Source organism: Cuculus canorus, chromosome 20 (genome assembly GCF_017976375.1).
Source record: "Cuculus canorus isolate bCucCan1 chromosome 20, bCucCan1.pri, whole genome shotgun sequence".
NCBI lineage: Eukaryota > Metazoa > Chordata > Aves > Cuculiformes > Cuculidae > Cuculus > Cuculus canorus.
The window spans coordinates 10,694,058-10,709,735 of record NC_071420.1 but is presented as its reverse complement, the minus strand read 5'-3'; the positions used below and the strand labels follow the sequence as shown (position 1 = coordinate 10,709,735).

General features: G+C 44.6%; 1 protein-coding gene across 3 annotated transcripts in view; it reads left to right on the top strand.

The window, feature by feature from the left end:
* Positions 1-15,678, top strand: part of LOC104064672 (S-adenosyl-L-methionine-dependent tRNA 4-demethylwyosine synthase TYW1) — a 98,715-nt gene that overhangs the window by 291 nt on the left and 82,746 nt on the right. For 2 of the 3 annotated variants that reach the window (XM_054085342.1, XM_054085343.1), the window contains exons 2-7: positions 1,304-1,458; positions 2,268-2,408; positions 2,997-3,098; positions 3,847-4,041; positions 4,951-5,229; positions 6,439-6,561. In XM_054085342.1, coding sequence (XP_053941317.1) covers positions 1,318-1,458; positions 2,268-2,408; positions 2,997-3,098; positions 3,847-4,041; positions 4,951-5,229; positions 6,439-6,561 — 981 coding nt within the window. In that variant the 5' untranslated portion in view covers positions 1,304-1,317. The remainder of the gene's footprint in view (positions 1-1,303; positions 1,459-2,267; positions 2,409-2,996; positions 3,099-3,846; positions 4,042-4,950; positions 5,230-6,438; positions 6,562-15,678) is intronic. The other variant, XM_054085344.1, reaches the window with a different exon arrangement.

Here is a 15,678-nt window from a genome sequence, read left to right as displayed (position 1 = left end):
ACTATGCGTGTGTGAGAGAGAGACCGAGCGTGTGTGTGAGAGCGCGTGTGAGAGCATGCATGTGTGATGGAGAGAGCGTGTGTGTGAGAGAGAGAGACTGTGCGTGTGTGAGAGAGCAAGAGTGTGTGTGCGGTGGAGAGAGAGTGTGTGTGTTTGAGAGAGAGACCGTGCGTGAGAGAGATTGTGTGTGTGTGAGAGACTGTGTACATGTGTGAGAGTGAGCGTGCATATGTAAGAGAGAATCATAGAATCACCAGGTTGGAAAGGACCCACTGGATCATCGAGTCCAACCATTCCTAACACTCCCTAAACCATGCCTCTAAGCACCTCATCCACCCATTCCTTAAACACCTCCAGGGGAGGTGACTTGACCCCCTCCCTGGGCAGGACCACCTGCCAGTGTCCAATGACTCTTTCTGTGAAAAAATTGACCCTCCCCTGGCAGAGCTTCAGGCCATTCCCCCTTGTCCTGTCCTCTGTCACTTGGGAGAAGAGCCCTTCTCATTCCTTTCCACAACCTCCTTTCCGGCAGTTGTAGAGAGCAATAAGGTCTCCCCTCAGCCTCCCCTTCTCCAGGCTAAACAACCCCAGCTCTCTCAGCCGCTCCTCATAAGACTTGTTCTCCAGCCCCTCACCAGCTTCGTTGCTCTTCTCTGGACACGCTCCAGAGCCTCAACATCCTTCTTGTGGTGAGGGGCCAGAACTGAACACAGTACTCAACGTGCAGACTCACCAGTGCCGAGTACAGAGGGAGAATCACTTCCCTGGACCTGCTGGTCACACTGTTTCTGAAGAGAGCGTGTGTCATATCCCTAAGCACTTCATCTACCCATCTTTTAAACCCCTCCAGGGATGGCGACTCAACCACCTCCCTGGGCAGCCTCTGCCGGTACCTGAGAACCCTTTCAGTGAAAATGTTTTTCCTCCAGAGGCGGCCAGTATGGTCCACAGGATGTTTCACAAGGACTTTTTACTTCGAAATGCTTGCATGGCAGAAGTTTTTTTCTGCCTTCTGTCATAACAAAATTCGTTCTATCTAAGAAAAACCCTGAGTTTCCTTATGCGTGCAGTCTGAAATGTTATTTTGGGTATGCAGAGAAAACTCTGCTGACACATCTCTGAGGGGAGGAAAGCTGCTGGATTCATTTTTAGTGTCTTGTATTTAGTCAAAAGCTGTTTTCTTGCAGAGCCCAACAGTAGCTAGTGGCATGAGTCCATAGGTACTGTTTGATGATTTCTTGTGTGCTTCTTCTAAATTCATACTGTAGGAATCTGCTTTTGCTAAATCTGTGATTTGTTCTAGGTTTAGATGTCTCGATGGATCCGTGGAGCTTTTTCTATACTTGCCTGGTGTCTGCATTGCTGCACAGATTTTACATCTATGCTGCTATTGCTTTTGGGGTGAGCGTTTGGATCGTCATCCAGTTCCTCAGCACTAGGAAGAAAGTGACTGAACATGTAAGCGCTTTTATCTGAGAAGGCCTTGTAATCTGTGTGTGGAAGTCGATAGCTGGGTGAAGGCACCTGCTGGTGCTGTGGAATGTGTTGCTTCACTGTGGGCACACCTAGGCTGTTGTAAATACCAAGTGTAATTTGGTTCCTCTGGATGGTCACATGTTCCAGGCCAGGTTGGATGGGCCTTGGGCAGCCTGATCCAGTGGGATGTCCCTGCCCATGGCAGGGGGGTTGGAACTAGATGATCTTTAAGGTCCCTTCCAACCCTAACTGTTCTATGATTCTATGATTGTGGGTTCCTGAATGCTGTCCTTGCTCTGATGTTAAAGCAGATCTCAGCTGAATGCTTCTCGCTTTGTTACTGAGAGGATGTGTCAGCCTGGGTTGCTCTGATGCCTCAAGTAAATCACTCTGCTTGTGCCTAGTGGTTTCACGTTCCTGCTTTCAGTGGTGTTAATGACAAGGTTTTAGGATGAAAGAGGGATTAGGCCGTTCAGGAAGTTAAAACCTCCTTGTGCAGGTGAATGAAGTTCTGCTGCATGAGTTGGGAGGAGAAACTTCTCAGGGTCAACTGAATCCTCTTATTTCCCAGGTGTGTGAATCCTCTTATTTTCCATTCCTATAGCATGGCCTAGTTCAGAGAAACTTGTATGTTTCTCTAGGAGTGAGAGACACTAAAATGCTTTCGCTGTTGTATTTGTATGATGCTGAGAGTCTCATCACAGGATTTAGGTTTTAAATATTTTTTGGGGAAAATAAGGTTAACATCACTTTGGAAGGGGATTGAATGTGACATGACACTTGTTTTGTAGGGTGAAAATTCCAATAGGAATCCAGCTCCTTCAGAAGGCGTAGAAGGCAAGCTACTAAATGGATGTGCCACCCCGCAGGCGAAGGAGGTCCATGTTGCTGGGGTAAAGATTTTCTATGGGTCTCAGACTGGCACAGCAAAGGTATGAGTTGCTTCTTTTTTTTTCCCCATATGCTTGAAGTTGATTTGAATTATCGTTGAGATTCAGGCGTGTTGCTTGCCTTAGAAACGCTGCGCTTTATAAGCATCTGGAAGTTCATGAGAAATCACTGCTTATCATGAAACATAAATGAAAATTATGTACAAATAACAACTATTCTACTCCCTTTAAGTGGAGCATACATTAGAGACATCAATTAGAAAGTGTAACTCTTGCAGTATACTCTTAACTTGCTAGCAGGTCTCGCTAGGCGGAACTGCTGGGTTAGGTACTTTCTTTGTCAAAAAGAAATATTATTTGTGTGTGTGCATGTAAAATCATTAGTCACAAAAATTCATGTAACTCTCTTCTTCCAGCCAGCGTGTCTCACTTTTTCAATGTGAGAAATTACAAGTCCAGTGCGATGTCCAATTCTCCTGTGTCATTGTTCTTCCTGTGCTGGGAGAACAATATGTTGTGATATATATGTCACAGCATGTTGTGACTGGCCATAGCAGACCTCGTTTGACCCTTACAAGAGTTGGGTTGAAGTAATTGCTGAGTTTCTAAATTTCTTTTTTCTTTTTCTAGAGATTTGCCACAGGTCTGGCTGAAGCAGTTGTTTCCCTTACTTTGCCTGTGGAAGTCATTAGCATGGGCGACTATGATCCTGATGATTGTTTAGCAGAGGAGGTAGGTACTTGATAGGTTTGAATAGTAAATGCCCCCTTTTCCTGGGTCTGTGAAGGCTTTTTCTCTTTTTTGTTGTATTTTTCTCTTGTTATCTTGGAATCTCCAAAGCTGTGTGTTGAAAATTGTTTCCCTTCTACATAAGCAAGCATAGCCCATCAACCCTCAGCAGAAAGTACCTACATTTTGGCCATCACTGGGAAGGGATGATGTAGAATATTTGGATACTGACGGTGATTTCGTATAAGCTACTTCTGTAACTGGAGTGTAGCTCTGTGAGAGGGGCTGCAACAGGGCCCCTGTTCCGTTTCTGACCATGACAACCTGGGCAAGGGTTCAGAACAAACGAGTGGTGATACTCCTGCAGCCTTCAAAGACTTAGAAACTTCTGGGGAGTTGTATTTATATTGAATAATCCTTGGGTTTTTTTGCTGTGAATATTGTTAGTTGCTTTTGAATCTATTGGAGGCTTTATTCTGGTCCAGAAGCTGTTGATTGGGATAGGCGTCTGGTTTATCACCGTGTGTCTCTTGGCTAGGGGAGCAGCTTGATCTCCCTTGGCTAATTTAAGGTGGCTTTGCAGGGAGGATGGGCATTCACCAGTGTTGGGATTATCACCTGCAGCATCCCACACCAAAGCACTTGGCAAAAATCTTATCTTTTGTCTTCTTGAAACTCTGCATGTTACAGCTCTCTTCCCCGCATAAAGTGTTCTGAAAAATGCAGTGATCTGTTCTCTTTATATTATTAGACAACCAGCAGGAACGTCTGTGTGTTCTTGGTAGCTACGTACACAGATGGACAGCCAACCGAGAGTGCAGCGTGGTTCTGCAAGTGGTTAGAAGAGGCTGCAAACGACTTCCGCTTTGGGAAAACGTATCTGAAAGGCCTGAGATACGCTGTGTTTGGCTTGGGAAACTCTGTTTATGTTGATCATTACAACACAGTAAGCATTTCCTGTGCACCTTTCTTTGATTTCTGCTTCTTGGAAAGGCAAAGCTTTCTTAAATGTTACAAAACCGAATCGTTGAATCACCAGGTTGGAAAGGACCCACTGGATCATCGAGTCCAACCATTCCTAACACTCCCTAAACCATGCCCCTAAGCACTTCATGCACCTGTTCCTTAAACACCTCCAGGGAAGGTATGATAGTGGTAGTTTGTGAGAATTGCAGCTGATGTGCAGGCTTGATTAGGTCACAGACAACACAGCCTTAAAGGAGCTGTGCTGCCCTTTTAAATGGTCAAGGAGTCCCAAAACCTTTGCATTAGTCTGGGAGGTATAGTAATACATTTGGTAAATCCTCATTGCATTAATTTCCCAGCTTTGAAAGCATGCTGTCAGCGTGTGAGGGTACAGCACTGTAAACCCCCTCACTTGCTGCCTTTCTGTTTAGAGCACTCTTCTGTCTTATGTGTTTTGCTGTGTTGTGTGCATTTTAGCTTTGTTTCCTGATGTAAATTATGACAATATCTTAGCCTGTAATTAATTTCAGCAAAATGTTACATCTTGTCACCAGGTTATGTTAGTATAGCTGTGATACATGTTATGCATGTGGCCACTTTGACCAACAAGCATTGCACAAAGAAGCTTGTTCCCAGAGCTCATCTCTTATCATATCAATGTGACAGCAGAGGTGTTGTCGGGTGGGAACCTGAGAGCGTGTGGTGGTGCTCAGCCTGACCTGTGGCCGTGCTCTGAGGCGGGAGGTGAGAGGATGTCCAGAAGTCCGTCCTTTGCAGTCCTGTGCAGCTCACCACCTCTGTTACCAGGCTTGGTCCTTGCTTTCTTTGTTGCCTGTTTTGTTTACCTTGGGCTTGATTTAATTTCCCTCTAACTTTCATCTTGTCCTAGGTTGGAAGAAATATTGACAGGTGGCTGTGGATGCTCAGTGCCAGCCGTGTCATGACTCGTGGCGAGGGGGACTGTAACGTGGCTCAGAGCAGGCACGGAAGCATTGAGGCTGACTTTGAAGCCTGGAAAGCCAAGTTCCTCAGTCAGCTCCAGGCTCTCTGCAGAGGGGAGAAGTCCTGCAGCGGCAAGTGCAAGAAAGGGAAGTGCAAATCTCTGGGGAAGCAGAGCAAAGAGAGCTCAGATCATGAACACTGGGCGTCAGAACACGAGAACACTGAGGTAGAGCCAAAATCCGTGGGGACTTGTTTTTTGTTTAGTTTGTTTTTGTTTAGTTTGTTTTTGCCCATTGGAGCACTGTTTGACTTCTCTCCTTCCTCCTACAGCCCTGAGGGGTGCTGGGGGTGCTTGATACCTCTTTATTGTGGAGTAGAGAGAGGAGAGGAAAGAGGGATGAGATCCCATAGCAGACAGTAGGTAGCATAAACCATCCAAATACAAGGACCAAAGCGTTAATGACAAACTTAGACTAGATGGCATTTATGTGATGAGGGAGTCTTCCCCTTGAATAAGAAGGGGTATATGTTGCACTAGATGCTTCAGGGAGCCAGGCTGAGTTCTCATCAGTCTTTGTTCGGTCTTGTGGCCAAGTGAAGCATTTAGTTCCCAATGAGGAGTTAACTTGCCTCCCCTTCAACTTGTTACAGTGAGGTGCTTTGCCTGCTTCCCAGAGCCTTCCTAAAGACAGTCGGGGGAATGTTATCAGCAGGTCCTGTACTTCCTCTGAACCTGTCTGACTAGTCATTTTTATGTCTTCTGGAGTCTTTGATTGCAGGTTTTGAATAAGAAATCCTCTCTTGCTCTGCGGCGTAGGACCTCAAGATGCTATGGCATTTTAATCCTCCCTGCAAACCATTTATTGTGGGTTCAAAATGATTGCCAAGGCCATGCTGAATTTAGTAGGAAAAGAGGGGCTCTTGGGTTTGAGAGTGTTGGCTGCTGCAGAAACAAAAGGAATAAATGTTTTTACATCCGTGCTGTTATGCTGTACCGTGGCTGTGTATAGAAAGTAAGATGAGTTTGATTTAGAAAGCAGATCTTTCCCTGTTCATTCAGGCAGGGGCACTTGGAGTTAAAGGGGTTTAGGCTCCCAGAACATCATAGTAGGCAATGAGAGTTGGACTCCTCTGTATTGCTTTTCATGGATTGGAGAGGCATATGAGGAGAAAGGAGGGATCTGGAGGCAGGATATCTAGAGTGAGTGTCAGGCAGTCTGTATGCTACTGAACTCTGAAAAATGGACACTGATGAAAGCCCAAGTTTATATGCATCTCGTATACATTATACAGGTTGTTGGTTGAGCGTTCCTTGTTTTACAGTAGGCTACTGACTGTGAGAGCTGATTTCACTGGTTAGCATAGATGAAGGTCTTATGTTTAACATTTGGATACATCCGGAATTTATTTTCTTTGCATTGGATCTCTTATTCAGGCAGAGGAGTTGTTTGAAACCAGTAGTGAGGAAGAGGCTGATGCTGAGGAAGCTGGAGGCGCAAATTCAGTCATTGATGTTGAAGATCTGGGCAACATGATGAGCCACATGAAGAAAGCAAAGGTACTGCAGTAACACAGTACATGTCAAGTCTTTGTCACTGATCAGTTGGGTTGATTAAAATATTGCCTGCTGGATTCGAGTCTAATTAGAGGGAGACTGAAGTATGAGCTATTGGAGAACCTTTCCCAAAAAAGAATGTACTTGAAGGTGTGCTGGATATAGTTACTGGCTTCGCCAACCAAATGCTGCAATGGTAACCTGTTAAATTTCAGTCTGAGGAAAAGTTGATTCCACAGCTAACATTCAGATCTTAATCTATCCCTCTGCCGCTGTGATTCCCAGTCCAGTTTCTAAACACAAATCCTGCTGCTGTATCTGCTCCTGGGTACATCAGCTGAAATGCAGGTTGAGTTGTGATGGGGAGCAGAGCTGCTGCTGGAGTAATAACATGCTGCTGAGTCTTGTTCGCTGCTGCCCTAAGATGAAGTGCTGTGCTTGCAGGGCTTGATATGACCTGTGCTGAGCCTGTCAAAGGCAGCTGTGATTCCTGCTTCCTTTCAGGGTGTTGCTATCTCTTTCTGTGCAGTTTTGTTAACGTTTCTTTTTCTGTGTCTGCAAAGTCTACAAGCAAGATATACCAAACTCAGTCAGTTAGCACACAAAAAGGAGGGTATGAGTAGCTGTAGGTTAAGCCGTAGTGTGTTCCCCATGCTCTTTGCTGTCTGTGCAGTTCTCAGTTGGGAGAGGAAGAGCTGCCCCCGGCATGGGCTTTTGCCACCGCCTTACTCCATTTTACCTCTTAGCGATCTTGCTGTGGTGGTGGCTTTTCTCACAAACCCTCCAGCTGCTATCCATCCCCCTCTCAACAAACCTACCTGCCTGTAATTACACCTGCCTTTCTTGCCTGCCTCTACAGTGTGGGCTTGTCATAGCTCTTTCCTGAAACTTAATAGCCACAGCAAGCCAGGCTTTCAGAAGGAAAGGGAATGACAAGGGGAGCATAGAGAACTCTGTTCCACACCTTTGGGAAGAGGAAAGGAGGAAACCTACTTCATTGAGTCGTAGAATGACTTGGGTTGGAAGAAACCTTGAATATCATCCAGCTCCACCCACGCTGCTGTTCCACACCTTCCACTGGATCAGGTTGCTCAAAGCCTCATCCAAGTTAGCATCCTGCTGCTTTGTATCATAGATGCTAGGAAAGCAGCCCCAGTGACCTGGGTGGGATTGCCTGCCTGCACGCTTGTTTTGACTTGTGTGCGGCTGTTTATAAGAGAAGGATGGATGAACCATTCAGCTTTCCTTTATTGGAGGGAGAAAGATTGATTCTTTCTCCCTGTATAACTGTGCTGTGGTCCTCATTCTCCTCTCCTGCATGTGCTCGCCACTAGAGGTCACTGACAAAAAGGGAACTGCATTGTCTGTGGCTGCAGAATGGGAGATGATTTAGACCAGGGAAGGGAGGTAGTGTTGTCCAGCAGTTTTATGAAAATTTAGGTATTGTATTTTCACGGACTGACAAAATGATGCAACACCATGATCCAAGTGCAGTGTACACCAGGAACACCATCTATCATAGTCCAGTTTATGGATAAAAAGTGAGCTCAGCAATAAAACATTTCCAACTCTGGGTTTCTCATGCTCATTGTTCTGGTGGTGAGCATGGCTGAAGTCACTGTGGTATAGTTTTATATGTAGGCAGTGAAAATTCATTCCCATCTATGACTCTGGCTGGTGCATCATTCAAGCAATTGACTACTTCCTCAGCTTTCTTGTGGCTCTGCTTGGATGGTGAGACCCATGTGTTGTAGGTGTAAGTTACTACAGAAGTGCAAGCATCCACGTGTAGGTCAGGTTCTTGTGGCTCTGGCTGAAGTAGCCCCTCTGGTCTGAGTGACAGCTTCTGCCTGAGCACAGACACTCATCTGCAAGCAGCAGTTTCTGATCTGCTGCCTTTTCTGTGGAGGAGATGGCAAACCCTTGTTCTGCCCTGGCAGTTGAATGCTGCCCACTTGCCTCTGCAAATGGTTAAATCCTTGAAGTGTAAGTCTTCATGTGGGACCATGGTGAGAACTGGCAGTACACCCTGTGCATGGAAGTGGCCTGGCCCTTTTGGATATGAGCTGTTGTTAGCTGATGAAACAGGAAGCCCTAAAACTGTGTATTGGCTTTTCTTTGTCATTGATGCCACTGAACTGTGCTTCTGTAGTTGTGTCCCAGGCATTTCAATTAATTTCAAAACCTTAAATGATGTAGTTCTCATTACAGGCCCCTTTCCTTCTGTTCTGTATGGTTGCTCTGCCTAGCTACAATCTACATTTCTGGTTTCACGCTTCTGTAACCAGGGCAGGTAATGGCCCTCAGCGGTGGGTTGGGTGTAAATCCTCAGCTTTCTTGCATGGAGGTGTTATTTCCAGAGTGATGGCAGGGTATAGCTGTGTAAATATTTCATGAGGGAGCCTGAACCTTTGCTATCCTTTCATTAGCCGGGAGAAAGAATGACTTTGTTTTGGTGGTGAATCTCCTGGAGAACGTGCACATTGACTTGCAACAGGTTTATGCAAACACTTGAATAGTAAAATGATCCCGTAGGTGTAGTTATTTACTGTAAGGTAAATAAATGCTGAAAGCTTCATATGAAAGAGCAGGATGATCTGCATTTATGAAAGTAATGTATCATGATCAGGCTGTCTTGCTCCCAGGCAGAAAGAAGTTCTTGTTTAAATGCAGCGCATCTGTTTCTTAAGTCACATTCTTACTTTAGTGGCCATGAGTTTGTGCAATGAGACGTTTTCAGATGAGTTGCATTGTCCCTTTAGCCATCTTTTCTCTTGCAGAATGCTTAACTGTGTAAAATTAGTCTGATGCTTTTGTTTTATGCTAATGTAATCTGTTGTCTTACAGTAACCTCTACAAACACAGACAAGTGCTTTGGGTTTTTCTGTCTGCACTATCCATATATGAGCTAGCAAGTTTAAAGAAAGCCTGTGTATTTCAAAGTTGTACCACAGATACTTCTTCATAGGCAGAGTTACTTGGATGTGAAATGTGCCTAACCGTTTTCAGGAAGGGTTTTGTGGATGTCAGTGTTGGGCATGAACCCCTCTGCATTATGGGAGGTAGAATAGCAGCTTCTGCTGTGTGCAATATAGTTAATTTGAAAAGTTTCAGGGTCCAGCTTTGATCTTTTTTGCAGGCATGTATTGCCTCTTGTGAGAATCGCTAGCAGACAGATGTTCAGTCACAGTAATAATTCCTTGTTGTCCTGCCTTTTATGGCATGGCAGTGAGGCTGTGGAGGTGAGTATATCTAATAAATGTTTGCTCACATCTCTGCAGGTGATCTTAATTTAATTTTGTATCCATCTCCTTTTGTTTGACTTGATGCAAATTGAGGCTGAGTTTTATTTTGCAGCTCGTTTACTGATGTGCTGTAACTTCATTGCCCTTGGCAAAGTGTTGTCAAAGGGCTGGAGACAAGTACTGGTTTCTTACAGTCACCTGGGTCAGGCAGGTGAGTTCAGGAGTTTGAGGTGAATGCCAAAACCTCTCTTCCTGGTAGAGTTGTAGCTATTGCATGCTCTTCCTTGAAAAAGAGACAGATTAAGAGCTTCTGGAGGTGAAGGTACAGAGGTCAAGGTGATAGTTTGGCTTTTGCAAACTGAATCCAAGTACCAAAATTGTCACAAAGTGTAGTGGCAATAGGAAGTCATTCAAATATGTAAAATGATGGCTGATACAAAAGTAAACTCCCCACTTTGTTTACCAAATCTCATATCATTTGGTGATGGCTACTTCATAGCTGCTAAAATCCAGCCCTCTTTTACTGAGTAATTTGATCTTTGGGACTTGCTGTCATGAGAAGTAGTTGCAGGTGACGCTTATTAGGGTCTTGAACTGGAATCAGACCTTTGTGTCAGTACTGATACTGCCTGTGCTTTCATGAAGGGAATTAGTACACATCAATGTCCAACAGTGTGCAATGGCCACACCCGGCTCCCAGGTGCTTGGTGATGCGAGGCGATGATGCCAGGCTGGGCTGGGTGATGCACAACTCGGTGGGTTAAGGTCTGAGTTTCCTCTGCACTTACTACCCTTCCAGCTGCTTGTTTCATACTGAGAACCTGGGCCTGTTCTCCCGATTGCTTTTTTGCAGCAGCAGAAAACAGTGATGGTTCTTAGTGGATTTAATAACTTAGTGGACTTTCAGCTCGTGCACTTGTGGCGCGCTTTCCCTGTCCTCCAAAGTTCTTCCCCTGAAATGTATTTATCAGATAAAATGTGAAATCTAATGGCTATGTTTGTGGCCTGCAAGACTGCTATTAATCACGGGGACACCATTTCTTAATGTAGATTATCTCCCACAGCTGGGAGATTGTGATAAACTAGAAAGATGGATCAATCTAGACTTGTTCCCAGGGAATGAAATGGCTTTATTAACCTTCATATTTATAAACTGCAGGCATGAGTAATAGTAATAATAATATCGTAATTTTTTTGGATGGTTTGGGAAGTAATCAAATGGGCATATTTTGTTGACAGAATTTTGAGATTAGTGTTCTTATTTGCTGAAAGAAAAAGTTTAATGATACTGATGTCTGCGAAGTGTAAATACAGAGAAGGGGGCCAATGAGAGAGCAAGACCGAGACTGAGTTTACAGGGAACAAAATATGTCCCAGTGAGCTTGTTCAAGAAGTTTCTGCTTACTTTTATGTCCCTTTGCTGCAGAGGAGGTCTCCTGATTGCCTTTGGCACTCTTTCCTAAAACGTCCTCCTATGTCAGCTGTTGTAACACCACTGAGGGTATAAATCGCACCGCTTGCAATGTCTCCCAGGCACGCTTGGTGAGCCTGTGGCTCCTGTAGAGACCAGACCTTGCTGACACTGAGCGAAGAAACTTTTAATGAAGTTGGCTGGATTTTTGTTTGAAATCGGGCAGAGTGTTGCAGTCTGAGGCATGTAAGGTATAAGGTTTACAGACAAAGTACTGTATGCAGCTTTTTGTTACAGGCAGAAACTTTTCAGAGTACGCAGGAGGTGCTGGCCATATTTTAACCACAGTCAATAAGGCTGGGGTAGTTAACTATTAGCTTTATAATAGAAACAGCTGAAAATGATGGGCACATTTAGAGCCCTCCAAAAACTTATTCGAACTTATAATGGGCAAAATATTCCTATAGGAAAAATATGCTCTTACCTGCAACAGCTCCGTCTCTGGGCCAGAGTTTGACGTTTGCTACTCTGGCTCAGAATTCAGTGTGACCCTACATTTTAAAATAAGGTTTAAGAAATATCATTTAACGGCTTGGGGACTGCTTCTAGCATTAACATCTGGACTTATGACAAGGATGCTTCCCCCTTCCTGCATTCAAATCTTTCTTCTGTGAACCTTGGCTATTGAAGAGTTAGAAGTCATCAACAACTTTACAAGAGATCTTGAGGCTTGCCTTCTCTGTGTAAGACTTGAGTGCCCAATGAAAGAGGAAAATGAAAACTACTTGAAACGTAACCTCTGGTTGCACATTCAGTCTTTGATATGTGGTGCGATACTGACTTCCTTGACAAGCCTTTGTAAAGGGCTTTGAGATCTATAAATGAAGACATATTTTTGCCCTGGGTGTTAGATCCCACGTCCCTTGCTATTCTTTAGTCTGTTGTACATCAGTCAATGAATGGGAAGCAGAGCTGATAGATATAAAAAATTCTGGAAGTCTGAAGTCTCCCTGGCTGTTGGGCTTTATCTTTATTTACAACCTTTTCTTGGCCACAGCTGCTGTTGATGATCAGGGTTTAGCCTACAGCAGTCCAGCCCATCTGCTTACTATTGCTCACAAACTTTGTGTTGCTTTTCTCAGGTGTTTATTTTTCGGTGCATTTTTTAAGGTTCTTGCCAGCCAAATAACATGGTTGAACAGAAGTCCACAAATCAATTCACAGACTAATTATCTGCTGATGGTAATTACAGGGAGAAGCATGGAGGAAGTGGTTCATTGATGCCATTGCTGCATTGAAGGAGAGAATAGCACAAGGATGTCCTGTGGGAGTACAGCATCTGCTCCCAAATAATTATGTTGTTTGGATAAGGTGCCGTGAGGTACGGTAAATGCATTCAAGTTCTGCGGGGCAAACCCTGCTGGTTGGTCAGCTTCAGTGGTGCAGCTGGCAATAAGCCTGTCCACGCATGGTCTCCAATCAAACCTCCTTATTTGCCATTACTGCCCAGTATCGGTGTAAGTGCCTCTCAAATGCAGAATGTGCCTCTTTGTCTTGCTCAGTGCAGTTATGGACAGTGAGAGCTGCCTTTTCTTTCCTGTAATAAGGTGAACCACAAAGGTGCTTCCTTTGCTGATACTTGGGCAGCCAAAGCAGGCAAGATGTCTACATTTCTTTGTTCATGTTGGAGCTGATATTCTTACATCCCTCTTTTGCTGTTGGATGCAGAGGCTTGGCATGAGATGAGAATTGGTGGTGTGGATATGCAGATGATGTGGAGCCTGCTAAAAGCCTTCTGAAATGAAGTGTGGTATAAAAGAATAGAAGTTAGCATTATCTCGGCTCTGCAGAAGGAGCTGGACACTGTAACGTGACATCAAATGTTTTTTGTATTGCACAAACTACGTATACCTGTGCCAACCCATGCTGTGGGGTGGTTTGGTTTTTTTTTGTAATGGTGCAGTTAAGCTTTTGCATGAGGAAACTGTGTTTGTTTTTGCCATCATGTGGCCAGAGCTTCTGCACCAGTAGCTCCCAGGAAGGCAGCCTGGGTCTGTCTGTGCTAGCAAGTGATTCCATGTAGGGGTTTGTTCTGACCCAGCTCTTTTGGATGTTCACCACTACCGAAATGGCAATGGACCAGTAGCTTCAGAAAGAGGAGTGCTGTTACTGATCATCTACTGTAAACAAGCGTGCAGAAGAGGTCCAGGTGTGAAGCACAAGGCTTTGCTGGAACAAAAGCTTGTGTGGTTGTGTGTGGGGTACTGTGCTGTGTCCCCCTTGAGAGGATGAAGCACTGAGTCATTTCTGGCTCTTCTTTGGCGTATGATTTTGGGCAGTGGGGCTTTGGGTCTCGAGGGATGCTCTGCAGGACTGTTGGGTATTGGTCTTGGTCTGTTTTCCTAGTTGACTAGTTTTCATTATCTTACAGTCAATGAATCATAGAATCACCAGGTTGGAAAGGGCCCACTGGATCATCGAGTCCAACCATTCCTAACACTCCCTAAACCATGTCCCTAAGCACTTCATCCACCCGTTTCTTAAACACCTCCAGGGAAGGTGACTCAACCCCCTCCCTGGGCAGCTGTTCCAGTGCCCAATGACTCTTTCTGTGAAAAATTTTTTTTCTGATATCCAGCCTGAACCACCCCTGGCGGAGCTTGAGGCCATTCCCCCTTGTCCTGTCCTCTGTGACTTGGGAGAAGAGCCCAGCTCCCTCCTCTCCACAACCTCCTTTCAGGTAGTTGTAGAGAGTAATAAGGTCTCCCCTCAGCCTCCTCTTCTCCAGGCAAGATTAATGAAGATTAATTATAATTGAAAGCGGGCAATTTCCTTTTGACTTTAATAATTATTCTTATGATAATCTCCTGGCCTCTCATCTGACAGTTCTGGAAAGCTAGTTGATACATATCATTGAATGGGCTGTGGACCAAAACTGTTGATTTGCATATTTGGAAGACTTGTATGAAGCTCGTACTCGGCGAGGAGGCGGGTGGAGAAAGGGCAAATAGGGGCTTTCCTGTGCTGCTCTCCAGTTAGCACCGACTTCTGCTGATTGTGAGCTTGCTCATGGTCTTTGGCAAAATGGTCTTCCTGGGAAGACTAAAGCAGGTGGGGAGTTGGGCTTGGGGACTCTCCTGAGCAATAATGCTCAACACTTTTCCTAGTGTTTCATAACCTGTATTAACGTTTTTGTGGGCAGATGCTTTCTTGCATTACAGGAATTCTGAAGACCAGTGAAAGCTGCATCTCTAAGGCAGACAGGAGACCCAGCTGCTGCTTGCTGATGTCTAACTTGTGTCAGGGAGGTAGCACGCACTGGGTGCCTTACTTTCTGTAGAAGGCATTCAGGGTTTCTCATACAAAACTGCAGGCTGCAGTCCACTCGGCTTTGTTGCTTGCAAGGGCTGGCTTTTCCACAACAGATACTGTTGCTTGGAAATACACTTTGGGCTGGTATTAGCTCAGATTATTGGAAGAAGCCTTCAATCCCAGCAATTGATTGCAGAATCAAAATTCATTACCCTCTTTTTTTTTTTTTTTGTGTCTAAATAGGTGCATGGCATTTTGACGAGTTGAAGGGTTGGTGCTGAAATAAAATGCCCCTCTTTAGTCCTAAACTGTAAGGAAAAGGAAGAAATGATGCAGTGGAGAAGTCTTTTATGGAGCCATTTAAACAAAATCTGCAAAATATGGCAAGATGTTGTGAAAGGATGTGTGCTGCATGCTCTGTGTGAGAGAAAGCAGATAGGCTGAAGCGGAAAATCTTTCTGGTTTCAGACTGGGCATTTTGGGACACTTAAATCATGTTGCCTGGGATTTAGCTGTGGTTATTGTAGCACAGAAGAAAGGAATAAAAATGTGAGTATACCACCTGATTTTCAAACATAAGGTGGTCATTTGGGTGGAGACAGACGCATTTTTAGTTTTGATTCTTTTGTTTCCTTTGAAAAGCAGCTGTCTTTATGGTGTGTCCGAGGAAGTTTCCCAAATCCAACAAATGTCGACAGAACTTTGCAGCAGCGTGTGAACCGAAGTTGTGGTTTAACAACACCTTGTAAAAACCATCCCTACAGCAGAGCAGGGATGTTATAGCTCCGTGAAGCAATCTGAAGCCCCCTATGGCCATGCAGATATATTTTTAGAGTTGTGATCTGGGATTTTTCTTTTTTTTTTGTGTCTTTAAGGATTCTGGCCAACATTGAATCTACAAAAAATGTTCAGTATTGGGATTGTTTATCCTTCCACGTTTCACAGAAGATGCATGATACTCTTTCAAGCTGCTTCAGCTGGATAGCAGCTTATGTCTTCTGTCATTACTTACCTGTGTGAGTGAGGTTTAAAATGCTGTTGTGTATGTCCAAACATCTCTGCATTGACTTTTCAAACAAAAGAAAATGCAGGCTTCCTTCTGCGGGGACTGAGAAGCACCCATTCTTTGGTTGGCAGCTGGTACCTGTTTCC